The 16,086-nt window shown below is 44.3% G+C and overlaps 1 protein-coding gene across 1 annotated transcript; it reads left to right on the plus strand.

Moving 5' to 3' along the window:
- The first annotated feature begins 528 nt into the window (after positions 1–528).
- Positions 529–3,817, plus strand: LOC128436653 (transcription elongation factor 1 homolog). The gene is made up of 4 exons (XM_053418452.1): positions 529–663; positions 952–1,090; positions 1,194–1,264; positions 2,622–3,817. The coding sequence occupies exons 2-4, from the start codon at positions 975–977 to the stop codon at positions 2,684–2,686; spliced, it is 252 nt and encodes an 83-aa protein (XP_053274427.1). The 5' UTR covers positions 529–663; positions 952–974; the 3' UTR covers positions 2,687–3,817.
- Positions 3,818–16,086: the final 12,269 nt, after the last annotated feature.

Consider the following 16,086-nt stretch of genomic DNA (forward strand, 5'->3'; position numbering starts at 1 on the left):
AAATGAGTTTGCACTTCTTCTCACTCCTTTTCGAATATGTACCTTAAATCATTAAGTGATTTTTTTTCCCCTCATCACTGTTTGTGATGAATGAAAGAATATAAGAGGGAGTTCCATTAGACTGTGCATATATATCCTGCACACTACAATACAGAGGTATAAATGAGTGAAACCCTGATATAATAAATATAATAAAGTAGTGGGTCAACAACAAACGGTAACGTGACATTTCAGGTGAGTGGACATTGATGAAGTGCTGTTTGCGTGTTGCTCTGTGAGTTTCCACGTCGTACACAACGAACCCTGGAGAAATGAGACACACCACGACACAGAAGCTCGTTCAGAATCCCTCCGCCTGTGGACGCGTGTTCACAGATGAAGTCTGAACGGGTCCAGGGCGGAAGGAGCGAACAGAAACATGAGAGTTGGAGAAGACGCTCGAGCCGCTCACCTGCTTCTGTCGCCACCACGCGGGAAGAGGCTGCGTGTGGCAGACGCGCTGACGTCACTGCCCGCCGCCCTCACTGACATGTGACGCAGCCAATGGCTGCCCGCGACCCGACTCGTTCTCCTCCAATCATATAAGCCGACTGGCTGCCGGTGCTGGGCCTTGCAGGAAACCATCTTCCTCATTACAGCAACGTGTGTTTTCGTCGATCAAAGGTAAACAAGAAAGTTATGGTCGACAACAGTGACAATGCATTTAATGAACCGCCTCGGTTGAGATATAACTAAAGTGGTTCTCCTCGTGGAGTATGTGTAACTTATGTTTCTTATCGCGAGGCTTTAAGATCAACAACAAACAGGCTAATGTTAGCATGCTAACTTACCAAGATAGTGGCGGAGCGGACTGGAGTGGGTTTCTCCTCCAGGATCCTCTCGTGTCTTCTCCCGGTTCCTCCCAGTCCCGCTGAGTGACTTCTCTTGTTGTGTACGTGTCTTTATTCGCAGACTTGAGATTCAGTTCGGGTGCAATGGGTCGTCGCAAGTCCAAAAGAAAGCCTCCTACTAAGAAGAAGCTGACGGGGGATCTGGACAACCAATTCACTTGTCCCTTCTGCAACCACGAGAAGTCGTGCGATGTCAAATTGTAACTAGCGGAATATCAACACACGATTCAATTCTCTGCTCTCCACTGGTGGATTTCTGAGATCGGTGTTGCCTACTCTTTCTTTCCTCTTCTTTGTCAACAGGGAGAGAAGCAGAAACACCGGGATCATCTCCTGTACGGTGTGTTTGGAGGAGTTCCAGACGCCCATCACCTGTATCCTTTCACTTCACCATCTCTGTTTGTCATACAGCAGTAAATAATGCTGCACTCATTTTAACAAACGGTAAATGGTCTGTATTCATATAGCACTTCTTTAGTCCTGATGACCACTCAATGGGCTTTACAATACAGTTTGGTCATCCCTTTTTCACACACACATTTAAACAGTGTATGTGCAGCACTTTCTATATCACCCACACACAGTCTGGAACAATTCAGGGTTTGGCTTCCTTGGACGCTTTGCTATGTGAAATGGGGAAGACTGGGATTCAGCCACCCACCATCTGATTAGTGGACTACCCGCTCTACCTCCTGAGCCCCAGCGGCCCAAATAATCAACCTTTGAATGAAATCCTTGAATACAGACAAACAATTGGTTCAACAGATTGAAAGGTCAGAGTTCACCTACAATCATCTTTATCTCAGCAGATGCACTAATTTGATCAGTAGAGGCTCAGTGTTTTATCACTGTATTTAATACCGTTTCAATTAAAATCAAAACATGGCTCTTCAACATAGTTTTCTATCTGTGATCGCTCTGATCAACGTTCATTTATTACCAACATCCGAAAGATGAAACCACTCCCCTGGACAGAGTGCTGGTTGATTTCCTGAAATTGAAATGTAATATGAGCGTGCTCTCAGCATTTGGTATCAGATGTGAATGGACCTCTCACCACAGACGCCCGGGTCGATGAATCCCACCACCTCTGCGGTTGAAGGTTTGCCCAGTTTGAGTCTGTTGGTGTTCTACCAAGATTTGTACTCGGCTTTGGGAATTTCTGCACTAATAGAAAACATTCACAACTGATCCCAATTATCCTCTTTGAACAGCGACAGGGCTGAAGGTTTCTCCTCTATACATACACATGTCCATACAGACTCCCTGCTCTGTGTTTGCAGTGTCAGGATAAACTAGTAAGTGATCCCAGAGTTATGATTATACTGTCAAACTATTCCTATAGCTGCAGATCCCATGAGGCTATTTCCTCATTATTATGCAATATTTTTTGGAAATATTACTGCTTTACTTCTAACAAGAATAGTAATTTATATAATTAACGAGGTGCTCAAATTTCATCAGTAGTAGCTCTATCAGTTGACGAAATGTATTACTGAGGCTAGCCAAACTGAAGCTAGCTTGTAAAGGGACTTTAAAAATGGTGATCACTGGATTGTACTTGGAGATTACTGCTCACCCTCAGTGTCACAGCAAATGGCAGCTTTACTTGGAAACTCTCTTCTTTTTTGCTGTACGTCGATTTTTACAATTTTATATCATCCTGCCTTCATTTGAATTCTTATCCTGCAGCAACAGAACCGTGTTTACCCTTAACCAACTGCTCCTCAGATCTGTCAGAGGCCGTTGACGTGTACAGTGATTGGATAGATGCCTGTGAAGCAGCCAATCAGTAGCCCGAGTGGAGCGGCAAGCCAAGACGAGGTTGCGGCGGGTGGGTCTGTGCCCTGTAGGATCAAGCTCGTCTGAGGATATTTCTGTATGGTCACTTGAAATGTACAGCAGTCTTATTTACAGTATGAGGTCTTCAGCACAAACAAGCTTTGAATTGTTCCTGCTGAGTGAGGTTCAGAGTAATGGTTCAGCCCACAAGTGTTGTCTTTACTCTTGAGATTTAGTTCTTTATTTGCAGTGTGTCATTATTGAGCACGGCTTTTGTTTGATTTTATTCTTTAGAATTATCTAAAAGACCCTTTAGATCGTTTGTAGACAACCCTTTATAAAACATTTTATGTTGAAGATTGTGAAAAAATTAGCTTTAGTTGCTTTTGTTTGCTGTGTAAATGTAATTTTATACAGGAGACTGCTCGGTGCGAGAGTAAGATGAAAACAGTCAATTACACAAATCGTCCATCATACAATGTTTTAAAGCAATCATCTTTAACCAGGCGAAAATGTGTGTCTTGGTGTTTCTCTGAAGACATTTCAGGCCAACGGTCACACGGCTCAATGCACCAGTTGATCTTCAGTATTATGTCATTGGCAGATCTGTAATCCTTGTTGATCCCTCTCAGGTAGCATTGATGTTACGGGTTCAGTCATAAACAATCACAAAGATCTCCTCATCCTCATGCAGACGGCCGTGTCACAGCATTAGGTCATTCCATTGGAGAGCGGGACGGAAATGTGAAGGGTGTAAGCTTAGCTGCTGACTTCATAAACTTTAAGTTCTTAATTTGATGTGGTATTGTGTTTTGCTTACACGTAGAAAGAAATTTAAAAACTCATCTTTTGTTATAGAGCAATTATGTAAAATAAGAAAAACAAAAAAATAACAGTAATCTTATCCCATAATCGAGCTGTGATATAGTATATTTTCATATGCAAAGGCCAAAAAGGAGGAAGCTGTTTTTTCATAATTTTTTTTTTTTTATGTAATTAAAACATTCAAAGGTGTGACGTTGGAAATAAATGAGCAATAATACTTGATACTAGTAAAAGTTGATTGTTTATTTTATTATATTATGTGTTTAATACCATGTTTGAGTAGATGTTCCCAAATAAATCTTGCACCATCATGAGCAAAAGATGACTCTTTGTATTTTTGCGATCACGATGTCTGTCCTTGGTTTGTAAATGTAATGGTTTTTTATCTCTCTTTAAAACGAGGGGAGGGAAGTAAAAGGTGATGATTATATCCTACGTGACAAATGTCCTGTGTGGCACTGAGCACCACCAGCTGATGACAAATGGAGGGGCAACCTCAGGGTAAAGATATTACAGTTGGTGTTTAGATGACCTGTCAAAGATGCAGAGATTGAATGAAGAAGAAAAGGCAGAACATTGATATTCACAGATGAGTTAACTTTAAATTCAAAGTTCTGGAACAAGAGGTGTGTGGAATAGATATAAGGTGGAACAAGATGAAAGAACAGATTACAAACGTGCTTTTATTTGATTCCATCTTAATGACAATGCAACGATTACAGCTATTATTTATACTGTTTATATTTATCACTATACAGAAGAGAAGCACACTCTTTTTGATAAAACCCCAGTACAATGGGATACCTCCAGCTGGTGACTTTATATAGAGAACCACTAAACTCCATTTGAATAATTATAGCACTTTAAACTCAAAGGTGTCAAAAGGTGCTGACACTACAGTGAAACGTCTCTGGGTGCAGCTTCTGATCTGCTCTCCTGTGGCATCTGGGACTGTGACACATATTTAGGACTCCAGTGTCCGTTTGTCCCCGCGGAGTGCAGGATGCAGCAGATCACAAATGAAAGAAGACACAGTGTGGCGAGGCTGTGCACCAGGCAGCGCTGAGTGATAATAGATGAGATGTGGAGTGCTGCCTGGGCTCTCCACCCAGGAGGAGTGTGTCCGTGCATGCGCGCACCGCACCGCGCATTGTGTTTGATGATGGACCCCAGCTGGAGAGGTATTGACGAAGCCTTATGAAACACGCTGGAGGATGATTACAATGGAGAATGATTATCACTTCGTCTCTCCTCTGTCTCTGCCCGTCCCCTCCCACTGCCTCCCCCTCTCTTCTATTTCTCGCTGATTCTTTCTCCTCTTCCCATTCAGCACGCGAGGTCAAGTGTCACTCCGTCTCCGTTGTCAAGGCTGCCAATCACCCACACAGTGAGTGCGAGGCAACGGTTGCCAAGGAAACAGAGCGATTTGGTTGCTAGGCACCTGGAGCTGTGCTCACAATAGTCATTTTGTTGCTTAGAAGCACACACACACACACACATGCATACACAAATACACACAAAGCCAGAGAAATGGCTTTGCCCGATCAACAAGTTTAAACATCCTTCGAGTGAAACTCATATAAATTACAATTATACAGCCGTGCTAATAAATATGAGATTTGCTTACTCAGTTAATCATGGAATAATAAATGATAAGAGAGTAATTTATCATGGGCACATTTGCAAACAGATGCTAATATATTGCTGAATGTGCAGTGAAATGTTGATTTTCTAATTTATAATACTTAGCAATAATGCTAATGTGCCAAAAATGTAACTCAGGATGTTTTATTCTAGCTCGTTCGCTGCCTGATTAATCAGCATGCCCTGACGTCCAAGAATTCGTCAAACCCACACCTAAACTTGATCAATAAAAGACATAAACATCCATCACTCTGACTAAAAATAGTTACCCATAAAATCAATCAGCCCCTTATTTCCCCACCGGCACATGGACCCAGTGAACCCAGCTTTATACATACGCGGGTCTGCTTGTTTTCATAAGCTCCATCAATCCCCCGACTCTCGACTGGCATGTAGATCATTTTAACTCTCATGCAATATATATAAACACACATATATATATATATATATATATATATATATGTACATATACTGTGTGAGTGTGTGTGTGTGTGTGCTTCTGATTCTCCATCACTGCAGCCAGTCAGCTGAGCCGAATGTTGAAATGTCAGCCACGGGTGCAAGCCTTGACTTGTCCTCATGTGTTACTGTCTCCTGTTGCTGCAGCTACAGGCACCGAACTCTCACATATTTTTAGCATGAGCCAGGGAGTCAAAAATAGGAGTGCACGGGTAGTTTGTAGTGGAAAAAAGGGATGATGGTTATGCACGGTATTAACATACCGTAGCAGAGGTAGAATTTCAACCATTTACGTCCAAGGAAAACCACAAAAAGCCTTTTCTGCCACAGATTTTTCAAACTACAAAATGTCCGTTGGCTGCCGAGTGTGAGGGACTGTGAAAGAAATGATAAGATTATGGGCTCACTTGTGTGTGTACGAGTGACAGACAAGCGTACGCAATCAAGACGTTTGAATTAACGTCTGAGTCGGGAGACTTTTGTGTTAAGCTCCCTGAACTAATTCCTGGGAGGGTTTAGCTTAGTGGCTTGGTGCAAATCTTCCCCACCAGCGCCTCTGCAGGAGACGCTGAACATGGCCGGGCGAGGTAGAAACTAATTTCCTCCACAGGTGTGAGGAGTGCCATGGTTGATAAACCTACGATGATAAAACCTTTTTCAGGGGCTTGATTTGATTTGGGCACCTGGCTAGCCCTGATTGCCTTCTATTAAAGAAATAAAACCTCTCTGATTGAACTAAATAAGCCTTTTCCCATAAAACACCACCTCTGGTTGCTTAATTAAAATTCACTCCGTTTGTGTGTGTGTGTGTGTGTGTGTGTGTGTGTGTGTGTGTGTGTGTGTGAGTGTGCGTGTGTCACCTCCTCAGCTTTTGCTACACATCTATCTGTGTCTGCCATTGTCGTCTACTGAATAGTGCTCTGCTTTTGGTCCAGTGTAGATGACAAAGCTTCCACTCGACTACGCGTATTCTCAAGCAATAACATCCACATCTGTATTATCAACCCAAGAATACCCGTGGTCGAGACCGGAGCAAAGAGGCCCACCTCCTCCCCTCCATCCCACTGCTCTCGGCACTGGAGCTCATTCGCCCCCCTTTTCTTCCTCTGCGCGCATCCGTTCGGCTCCTGCACAATGAGATTGCAGCGTGGAAGAGGAGGAGGTCTGTGTGGAGGCAAATCTTAAAGGACAGCACCTGGGACAAGACAGACAAAAGAGATCACATTTATCCTTCAATGGCAATTCAGCGGGGTGGCTCGGAGGTTATAATGCACATTTCAGGCGCGCTTCAAGTCAAATCTTCAGCACATTGTTAGACTAATAGCCCGATTGTAAGCTTTTACGCCACAGCCACACAAACACAGACACACACACACACACACACACACACACACAGACACACACAGAAACACACAGGCAGCCTGTATACCTGAGCTGCACCAAGTAAACAGATTACACTGCCAACAGCCAGTCCCATCGCTCCCCCCAGTATCAAGCAACCATTTAGCCGAGAGCTGAGGGAGGAGGGCCGGCTCACCAATTATCAAATAGGTGTCAGTGTGTGTTCTACTGCACGGAGGGGAGAGCCCGATTACCAAACAGATGTTCAGCCCTCACCTCCTCGACTCCCACCTTCTTCCAATGCATTTTCCACCTCCCTTTCCCCATCTATCTCCTTCCTCCCTCTCCCCTTCCTCACTGTGTGAAGACTCCCTGGTATGTCCTTCCCCCATCTCCTCTCCCTCTACACACAAACACTCTCTCTCTCCCTCTTTATCTCTTCCTTGGTCTGTCCCATGGAGAATAAGCCCAACTCTTCACCCTCCACACTTGCCAATTAGAGACAAGTAGTTGTCAATCAGGAGCAGAGGAGGACGAGAGAACGAGAGCGAGGGATATTCATTGGGGAAGTGGTGGTGGTGGTGGTGGGGGCGTTAGTGGGTGGGGGTGGGTTTGCATCAGCACCACAGACATGTACAAGCATGACTTGACTGTCTGCCTTCTTCTCGTAACCTTTCCTCTCTGATGATTGTAATCCCCCCCCCTGGTTGTTTCCCACTCTCGCCCTGTGTTTACGGCCTCTCCCCTGCGCTCCTTCCTACTCTGTCATCCTCCGATCAGCATTTTTATCCAACCAGACACACACACATAAACCCCCCCCCCCACCCTCACTTAGCAAACCTGCTCACCCTGAAACCCTACACTCCCAGAAAAGTTCCCAGTTGCCCCTGATGGTCCCCATTGACTCACTAACCTCCCGAACGTGGTTAGTCGACTTCACTACCCGTTGTCGTTGTAACGAAAATCTGAAGCCGAGGACCTTCACGTCAAAAGATATCCTGACACTGGTCTGTCCTCATTACCTTCCCTCCTCCAATCCTCCTCTCCTCATCTCTCTCTCCCCTTACCTCGGCCTCCTCCCCGACTGTCCACGTCTGGGGCCGCCGATGATGACAACTCAAGTGGACGTGTCTTCTGTTCTCACCAAGAGCTGTGAAGAGATGTACGTAGGTGTCAGAGATCTGGTGTAAAAATACACCGGGCTGCTGCCCCCCCTCCACCACACAGGACCGGTGTGTGTCTGCTCGGTGTCACTGGGATGTCTCCGTCTAATTTGAAGACATACTACAGTGTGGTTCTGGCTGTGTATGTGGAAGCCGAGCTATGATAGCATGACACTCACATATGGGTGTGCCTGCGGCTGCAGACCTGACTGTGTGGACCAGCCCGCCTTCTCCTTTTTCTTTTCTTCTGGTCACCACAGTTTGACTTTTCCCAAACTGGTCCACATCTGCATATTTACGATCAAACCTTCGTTCCCGATACTTTTCTTTAGATTGGATAAGAAGTTTATCTCGTGCCACAGGACATCTGGTTTGCATTTATAAGAAAATCCATTTCCTGAATTGACTTGATTGAAAGTGAGCTGGCTCCAGCTTGAGGGACTAATGAAAGAAAATCGGTCTGGGTTGCGTGGTTCTGCGTGACGCACGCGGTCTTATCAATCCTCAGACCTAATGTCAGATAGGAGGCAAGTGGCAAAAGACAAGACACTGAGATGGAGACAGGAGAGCGAGCGGACACTGGGGCCGCCTCTTGCACATTACCGCCTAATTGCTTGGAACTAAAGATGCTGTTATGAGGATGCTTATGCTTGTGCCTGCCACAGCAAATCTTCCCAGTCTTTCTGGCCACACTGTGGAGTCTAATAATCACTACCCAGGCAAAAGAAATCAACAAGATATAGTGTTGGCATCAAATTCTGCCTAAAGTTGCAGAATAAAGACAAACCCCCTCCTGCCTTTTGGAGCCAAACTTTTAGTGACAAACTTAACACAGCCACTTTGTCTTTTTATTAATGTTTGCCGCATTTAAATGCATTTAGGCTCGTTGGCCTACTATAGTCCAGATAACAGCAGACAGGCACTGTAAAATTGCAGATAGCCACCACCTGTCCTCTACGTGACAGGCTTGGATATGAAGCTTTTCTTTGTTTGTAAATACATCCGCTGCCACTGACAAGGACCCAGTTCAGAGGGGATCGAGCCTTTAACCCTTTGCAGGGAGCAGGGAGCAGGAAGGAGGAAGGAGGAAGGAGGAAGCAGGAAGGTTGGGTCTTTATTGTACAAAGGAGGCGGACGGACACGCTGTGGGTTCGACGTGAACGCTGCGTGCAGGTGCAATTCTCCACCCAGGGGTTAAACAGGCACTTATTGGTGCTGATGCTGACGGGACCAACCTGTTCAGTTAGCAAATCACAAAGCCCAGAGATGGATCGGGCGTCCATCCCGGGCCATGAGCGCTGCTCCGCAAATAATAACCCGGATCTCTCTGATTAAAATCTTGTTTTTTTTTTTAATCCTTCACTTTAGGGATAGTCAACAAATATGTGTGGATATGAGGAGAGTGTCAAGTGATGGGAGCAGGAGCGGCGCCGCGCACTGAACTGTGTCCACGTCGCTTTTCGTGGTGAAATATACATATATAAAAAAGATTCAACTTACCGCTTGTGCACCTTGTTTTTGATTGTGTGTCCTCCTGCAGGAAGCCGCTCCACACGCCGCACATTGTATCCATGCTGAAGTGTGAGAACCGACTACACTGTGCAGGGAAACGCCCCCCCCCCCCCCCCCGCCTCCCCTCCTCTCTCCTCCTTTCTCTCCCGTGCGCTTCTCCTCCTGCTCGTGGGGGAATCACATAACCACTCCTTGTTTTTCCACTCTCACCCGGGGAGGGATGGAGCGATGGAGCCGATGCAGCAGCAGCATCCCATGCAACTCAGCTGCAACCTCTCACCTCTCCTCCTCCTCTTCTGCCTTTCTCCTCCTCTCCTCCTCCTCTTCCTCCTCCTCCTCTTCCCCTTCTCGTTTTGTCCATGCCTCCTCCCAGGCCTGCCGTCAAAGAGCATGCCCTGATAGTGCAGCGTTATCCAATCGAGGGTCCGGGGACCAGTGAGGGGACCAATGGTTGATGGAGCTCTGCTAACATGGAAATAGCTGGTTTGGGGTATAGAGCTGTACTACCTGGGTTCTAAAGTCAGAAACCAATTCTTTATCTGAATAGAGATTTTAATTATCGCCCATAATAATGTGACCATCCAAGGTAGATTTAACACAATGATGTTTTAAGCTCCCACTGTTACCATGGAAATGTTTACCACAAACGCAAAAATGATGTCGGCTAAACAATCAGAGGATAAAATATAAGAAGGGATTCTCGGGACCGTCAGTTGACAAAATGAATGACAAGCAGAGCTGTTCTAAAAGCTGGCGGTCGCTGTTTTGCTTTATCGGGCTCAACAGCTTCCAGAGGTCAAAATCCCATTCATTTTCTAAATAGAGATTTTGAATCCGAGCCATAGAATTGTACCCGCCCACTGTAGACTCACCACAAGCTAGAAGCTGCAACTTAGTCTCATATCAACTGCATTTTAAGATAGAACTGCTTTAGTGGCGATGTCAAGGAGAATTACTACACTGCTCTTAGTCTTTAGGTGCAATGGCCACGTCTCCGATTGGTGGAGCTCACTGTTACCATGGAAATGTTTACCACAACGGTGAAAATCCTGTTGACAGATCAGATGGTTCAGAGTCACTGTGTGTCTAACATGCTGCGGTCCAAAGGGGTGAAAATCACTGCAACACGGTTCAATTCGACAAGAAGCACTCGACAGGGATAATTTGCAAAGGTTTATGGGATGTGTAGTTCAATCACTCTAAAAAAGAATCCACACAGTAGTTTACCTTTGCCTTTGGTCCATTTTTTTAACTTGTTTTGCCGTGAATCAAATGTTTTATGGTCACAATAAATCCCTTAGCTGGTCTGCCTGGTTCCAGACTTTTTTAATGAGGAGGTTCGGAAATGTCAAAGGAGAAAAAATGAAAGGGACATTTACTTCCGGGAACCAGAGACCAAGTGGGCGGTCACTGTGATGCTCTATGCACGTGTGAGAGTGGATGACTCACTGATATCCCTGCACCCACAGAGCCGACAGGGCGTTTTGTGCCGTTGGTTACAGCTGAATCTTGAGGAATAAAGTGTCTACGTCGTGTTATATTAGAGACTTAATTAGTTCTTTTATTTTCCAGTGTGTGTGGAATAGAACATGTTAAAAACACTCTGCATTAATAACACCTCTGTGGTATTTTGTGACTCCTGCAGTCACTTGTTTGTATTCTCCGGGGTGGACAGACCAGTCAAATCCAAAGCAAGCTTGTGCAACAGCCATGCAAGAAATAACCAAAGCTTGCTACCTACCTTTTCCAAGCTTGCACTGCTAAAACATATTTGCCTAAATGGCCATTGTAGTACATTGTGCTGTTCATTCACCATTAGAGTTATTCAGAAAACAAGAAAAACGCTGACAGTATATAGCGCTACAAATATGACACAACACTACAGAATACAACAACACAGTTACGTTCTAAACTCACAATTGTCGCGTTAAATTGTGTTGCGTTTTATAAACAATGATTGTTTTTTTTCATTTTGATATATATCTACTGGGATATAAATAAAGACTGTTGAGACACAAACACAGGAATAGAAGAACATCATGTTAGATAAAGCCACTCCTCTGTCAGTCATTAGCCCTGAAATCCTAATAGAAGATGAGGCCCAGATTGTGTGTTTTGAGTGGTGTTCCCTGCAGGGTTTCAACAAAGGTGCGTGTGTGTGTGTGAATGGGTTTGTGTGTGTGTACGTGTGTGTGTGTGAATGTGTGTTCCGACTCCTAATCCAGTCTCCTGGGACCTCTGTATCCGGTTGATGGTCTTCCTTAGCGGACATGCTGGATGGGATTGGTGGTTAGGCCTTTTATAATCCTCTCCTCATCTGGTCCCTGAAAAGGAGCTGCCCCTCTAAACCCAAAATGTGTGTGTGTGTGTGTGTGTGTGTGTGTGTGTGTGTGTGTGTTATTGTCTCGATGCTCAGTAATGATCCACACAGGAGCTAAACTGGCTTTTGTCAACATTCTTTGCTCCACAGCAACTTATCTTAATTTTTCCCTCATTTAGTCTCTCCTGTCTTTTCCTCGCTGTCTTTATTTCGCTGCAGCACATCAGGAGCAGAGCGGCAGGCGCAGGCTTTGTGTGGCACTTAGAGACAGACACACAGCAAACATGTAAATTGGATGTTTGAGAGCCCACAAGGCTGATGCTGTAAGGCACTGGAGCCTTCAAGGCCATAAAAAACCTGATAGCATATTTCATGAAATAAATGAGCAGCCTTACAGTCTCTCTCTCTCTTTCACACACACACACACACACACACACACACACACACACACACACACACACACACACACACACACACACCCAGCCTCACACACACACACACACACACACACACACACACACACACACACACACACAAACACACACACACACATACGCAGTGTTAATGGCTTCATAATTGTCAGAGGCAGACCATTGAGCATAATCAGGAGACTGCAGCAAGGCAAAGACCAATATTTGTAATTTACTGTGACAGATAGTACATTTTTATTACCCAGGGGTTGCTGGTTTGTTTTGGGATGCAATAAACTATGCTCATCCGCGTACTTTTTATCTCTCTCAGTTCACACACTCACTCCGTCTCGCTCTCCCCCTCTCACACACACTTGCTTTTCACACATACGCACACACACACGCACACACGGTGGGTCAGCCCAAGACAGTGTGTGACTTGTGGGTCAGGAGCATTACGCTCCAACAGACAGACACTGAGTCGGAGAGCAAAGTTCAGCTCATCACAGGAAGTCATAGGCAGACACACACACACACACACACACAGTCATAGCCCTATATCATATATTCACACATCACCCTCTGACATAATTAAAACGTCTCTGAACTGAACTCTTTGCTTTTGATCTGGCATCCACAAGTGTTTTCTTTTCTTTTCCATCCTGACAAATACTTTTTTCCCGGAGAGCGTACTGCTCAAACGAGCGCCCCATCGATTTAGCATTGTGCTCTTATAACATTGTCGGACTTATCATGGATAATGAAAGAAAAATGGCCGAAATCAATGCAGCAGAACCGGAGATAACGTCTTTTTTTTATTCCACACATTCCTCATGCCTGTCAAAACCTGGCGCCTACACAACCCACAATGCAACGCAACGCTGCAGTCAGAGATTTGTGTGTGTTATTAGAGGCTGATATATCCTCATGCATCAAGCCCAGATGGTTAGACACACAGGTCTGATAACTCTGGTTATCGATCAGATTTCATATGTAGTAGCACTGCTGAAGTTTCTAATGAGTTCCCATTTAATATGTTACTCCTAAGATTCTACACGTGAATATCCAGAATCTGAAGGCGGGGGACAAGCTTTTTATGCCCCAGACGCTAATTCATTAACAAACAATGGGCCCAGAGATGTGTTCTTCCTAATGCATATCTGTCTTACACGTGTTAGCATGTTTATGAGGGTTATGTCGTGTCGCTCACATTCACTTGGCTCTGGTAGAAAGTGACGTAAGCATCGAGTCAGCCGCCGACCAAAGCAAACACAAATCACTTCCCGTCTCAGGCTAATGGCCTTAAATACTTAAGTATTTAAAAAAACATGACATCACCACAAGAGGCAGCACCATTCATAATTAAAAACTAATTTGTACAGTGTGCCTAGAACATATGAATCATCAGAATGAGCTCCTCATTGGTTTTTACTGGAGTGAGCCCGGTCTGTTGACTTTAGTGACACCATATATCATGAAATATCTGCTGGCGTCGCCCTGAAAGAGGATCACTCACTGGTTTTATCCCTCACCAGCCATTAGAACAACACGTTTTTCTGTTTATTTTATTTTATTTTTTCACTCTGAGGCAGAACTTTAAAAGTGTCAGTGATTCACATTCTAATTGGAGTGGAAGGATGCTCATGGTGCTCAGTAGTCAGTTTGTAGGGTTGGGAACGGGGGGAAGCTGGCAATCAGGGTGGAGAAACAGTGTGTGTATGTGCGTGTGTGTTTCTGTGGTTGTGAGGACCAATTTGTGTATGTGTGTGTGTCAGTGTTAACAAGAGAGACAAATAGGAACAGAGAGAGCGGGAGAGGGAGAGAGACAGAGAGAAAGAGAGAGAGAGAGAGAGACAGAGGGAGGGAGAGGGAGAGAGAGGGAGAGGGAGAGAGAGCAGGTGCATCACTAATGGCTTTTTAAAAAGGTTACAGCGTAGAGCTCTTCTTTTCTAATGGGGCTCCGGCTGTGCTTGAGAAGCAATTTCCGGAAAAGATAATGTTGTCGAGAGTGCTGAGAGTTCTGTGTGCTTGTGTGTGGTTGTTTGTGTGTATGTGTGTGTGTTTGTGTGTGGTTGAGTGTGTGAGTGTGTGTGTGTGTGTCTCGTCATTAACAAGACTGACAAACACAAACTCAAAGGAACACAAAGAGGGAGAGTGGGGGGAGACATGGGGTAATTGGGAGAGAAAAGAAAGAGGAATGGCCTGTGTCTGCATTTCAAAGTAATTGTGCCATTACATTACATTTATTAGCTTGATGACTAATGCCTAATGTGGGCCAGCCGGGGTCTCAAGTGGAAAAGAGGAAAACATTTAAAAAAGCTCTTTTCTGTTTAAGCATATTTTTACATTCCTAATGTGCCATTTGATTTCACAAACATTTCATCTGGATTGTGAAAGCTTCCCTCTCCCCAGGCTTTATCCTGGGCGAGGCATGGTGGACACTGCCCCCCTGTGGGCACAGCTGCTTACAACAGCAACTAACGAAAAAAATCCAAAATAATTTGTCATTTTGAAAGTTTTTACAGATACTTCCGTCTTTGAATTAAATGCAAATGTGGGCACCTCACAATAAATTGAGTCAGAGCTATTTATACATAGAAATTATATATTTTACGTTTACACTTCCATTCCTATTGCTCATCTGGCCACTGAGGGGCAGTGCTGTCCCATGAGTTCCCTGTAGTAAACAATACTGGTGTGTTTGCATTGTAAAAATGACTGAAATCCTTAAATACAAGTGAGCTACTGAGGGACACTAATGCCGGAGCTGCTCACAGCTGCACAACAAGAAAACATGTTGTGTAATTTTTTGTTTTCTCTTTGTGAGATTGAATTAGCGGAGGCAATCCAGGATGGCTTCTTCTGTCTTCCTGTAATTACAACTATTAGTATGTAACGTACGGTGACTGCGACATTGTGACAAACCTGTAAGATCCAACATGGAACACAAATCTGTTACAGTAAAACACAACACTGTGGATTGGCCTTTTTATTGAATACTATTTTAACATGTATTCTAACAGTGGGAGAAGTGCACAGGTTTGAATAATATAATGAATGATGCCTGACGTCTATTCAGCTGTTTGTTGATATTAGACACACATGAACAAATAGGTCAAAATGTCTGCTGTGAAATACAGCTATTGCTCTTAGTTGAGTGACATCCAGGATGTATTTATTATCATCAGCACACAGATATGCACAAAATAGGTCTGGGATTGTCAATCAGTAGAGCTCAGACCTGCACCCTGATGAAACCACAGCAGATCCAGATTTCTATTTGGATCTGCACCACATTACACACACCCATATAGAAGCTAAATATGTCTAATATGTTTCATTAAGATCCATGACTTATTCTCTGGGACAATGGAAAAAATGTTGAAAAATGCAGTGATAAAAAAAATGAAAAACAAACCTCTTGGATCCAAAATTGTGTCATGGTGGTTTTGGGGATTTTGCTCACAAACGGACAAAGGGACAGACATGACATCAAAATAAATGTTGCAGGTATAAGGGGCCGGATGGTGCTCACTCAGAACTCTATTGTACAATGTGTTGCCGGATCATGTCAGACATCAGGCAGGTTTCTATTGGATCTGAAGGGGGACACTCAGAGATGAAGGAAAAAGCTGGCTTTCATAGCGAGAAAGAAGACTTGATGTAATACACGTACTCACATACATTCTCTTATGGGAGAAAGTTACAGTTATTGTGCTTTTTAATACACATTACACATG

The sequence above is a fragment of the Pleuronectes platessa genome, chromosome 3 (assembly GCF_947347685.1).
Source record: "Pleuronectes platessa chromosome 3, fPlePla1.1, whole genome shotgun sequence".
Classification (NCBI taxonomy): Eukaryota; Metazoa; Chordata; class Actinopteri; order Pleuronectiformes; family Pleuronectidae; genus Pleuronectes; species Pleuronectes platessa.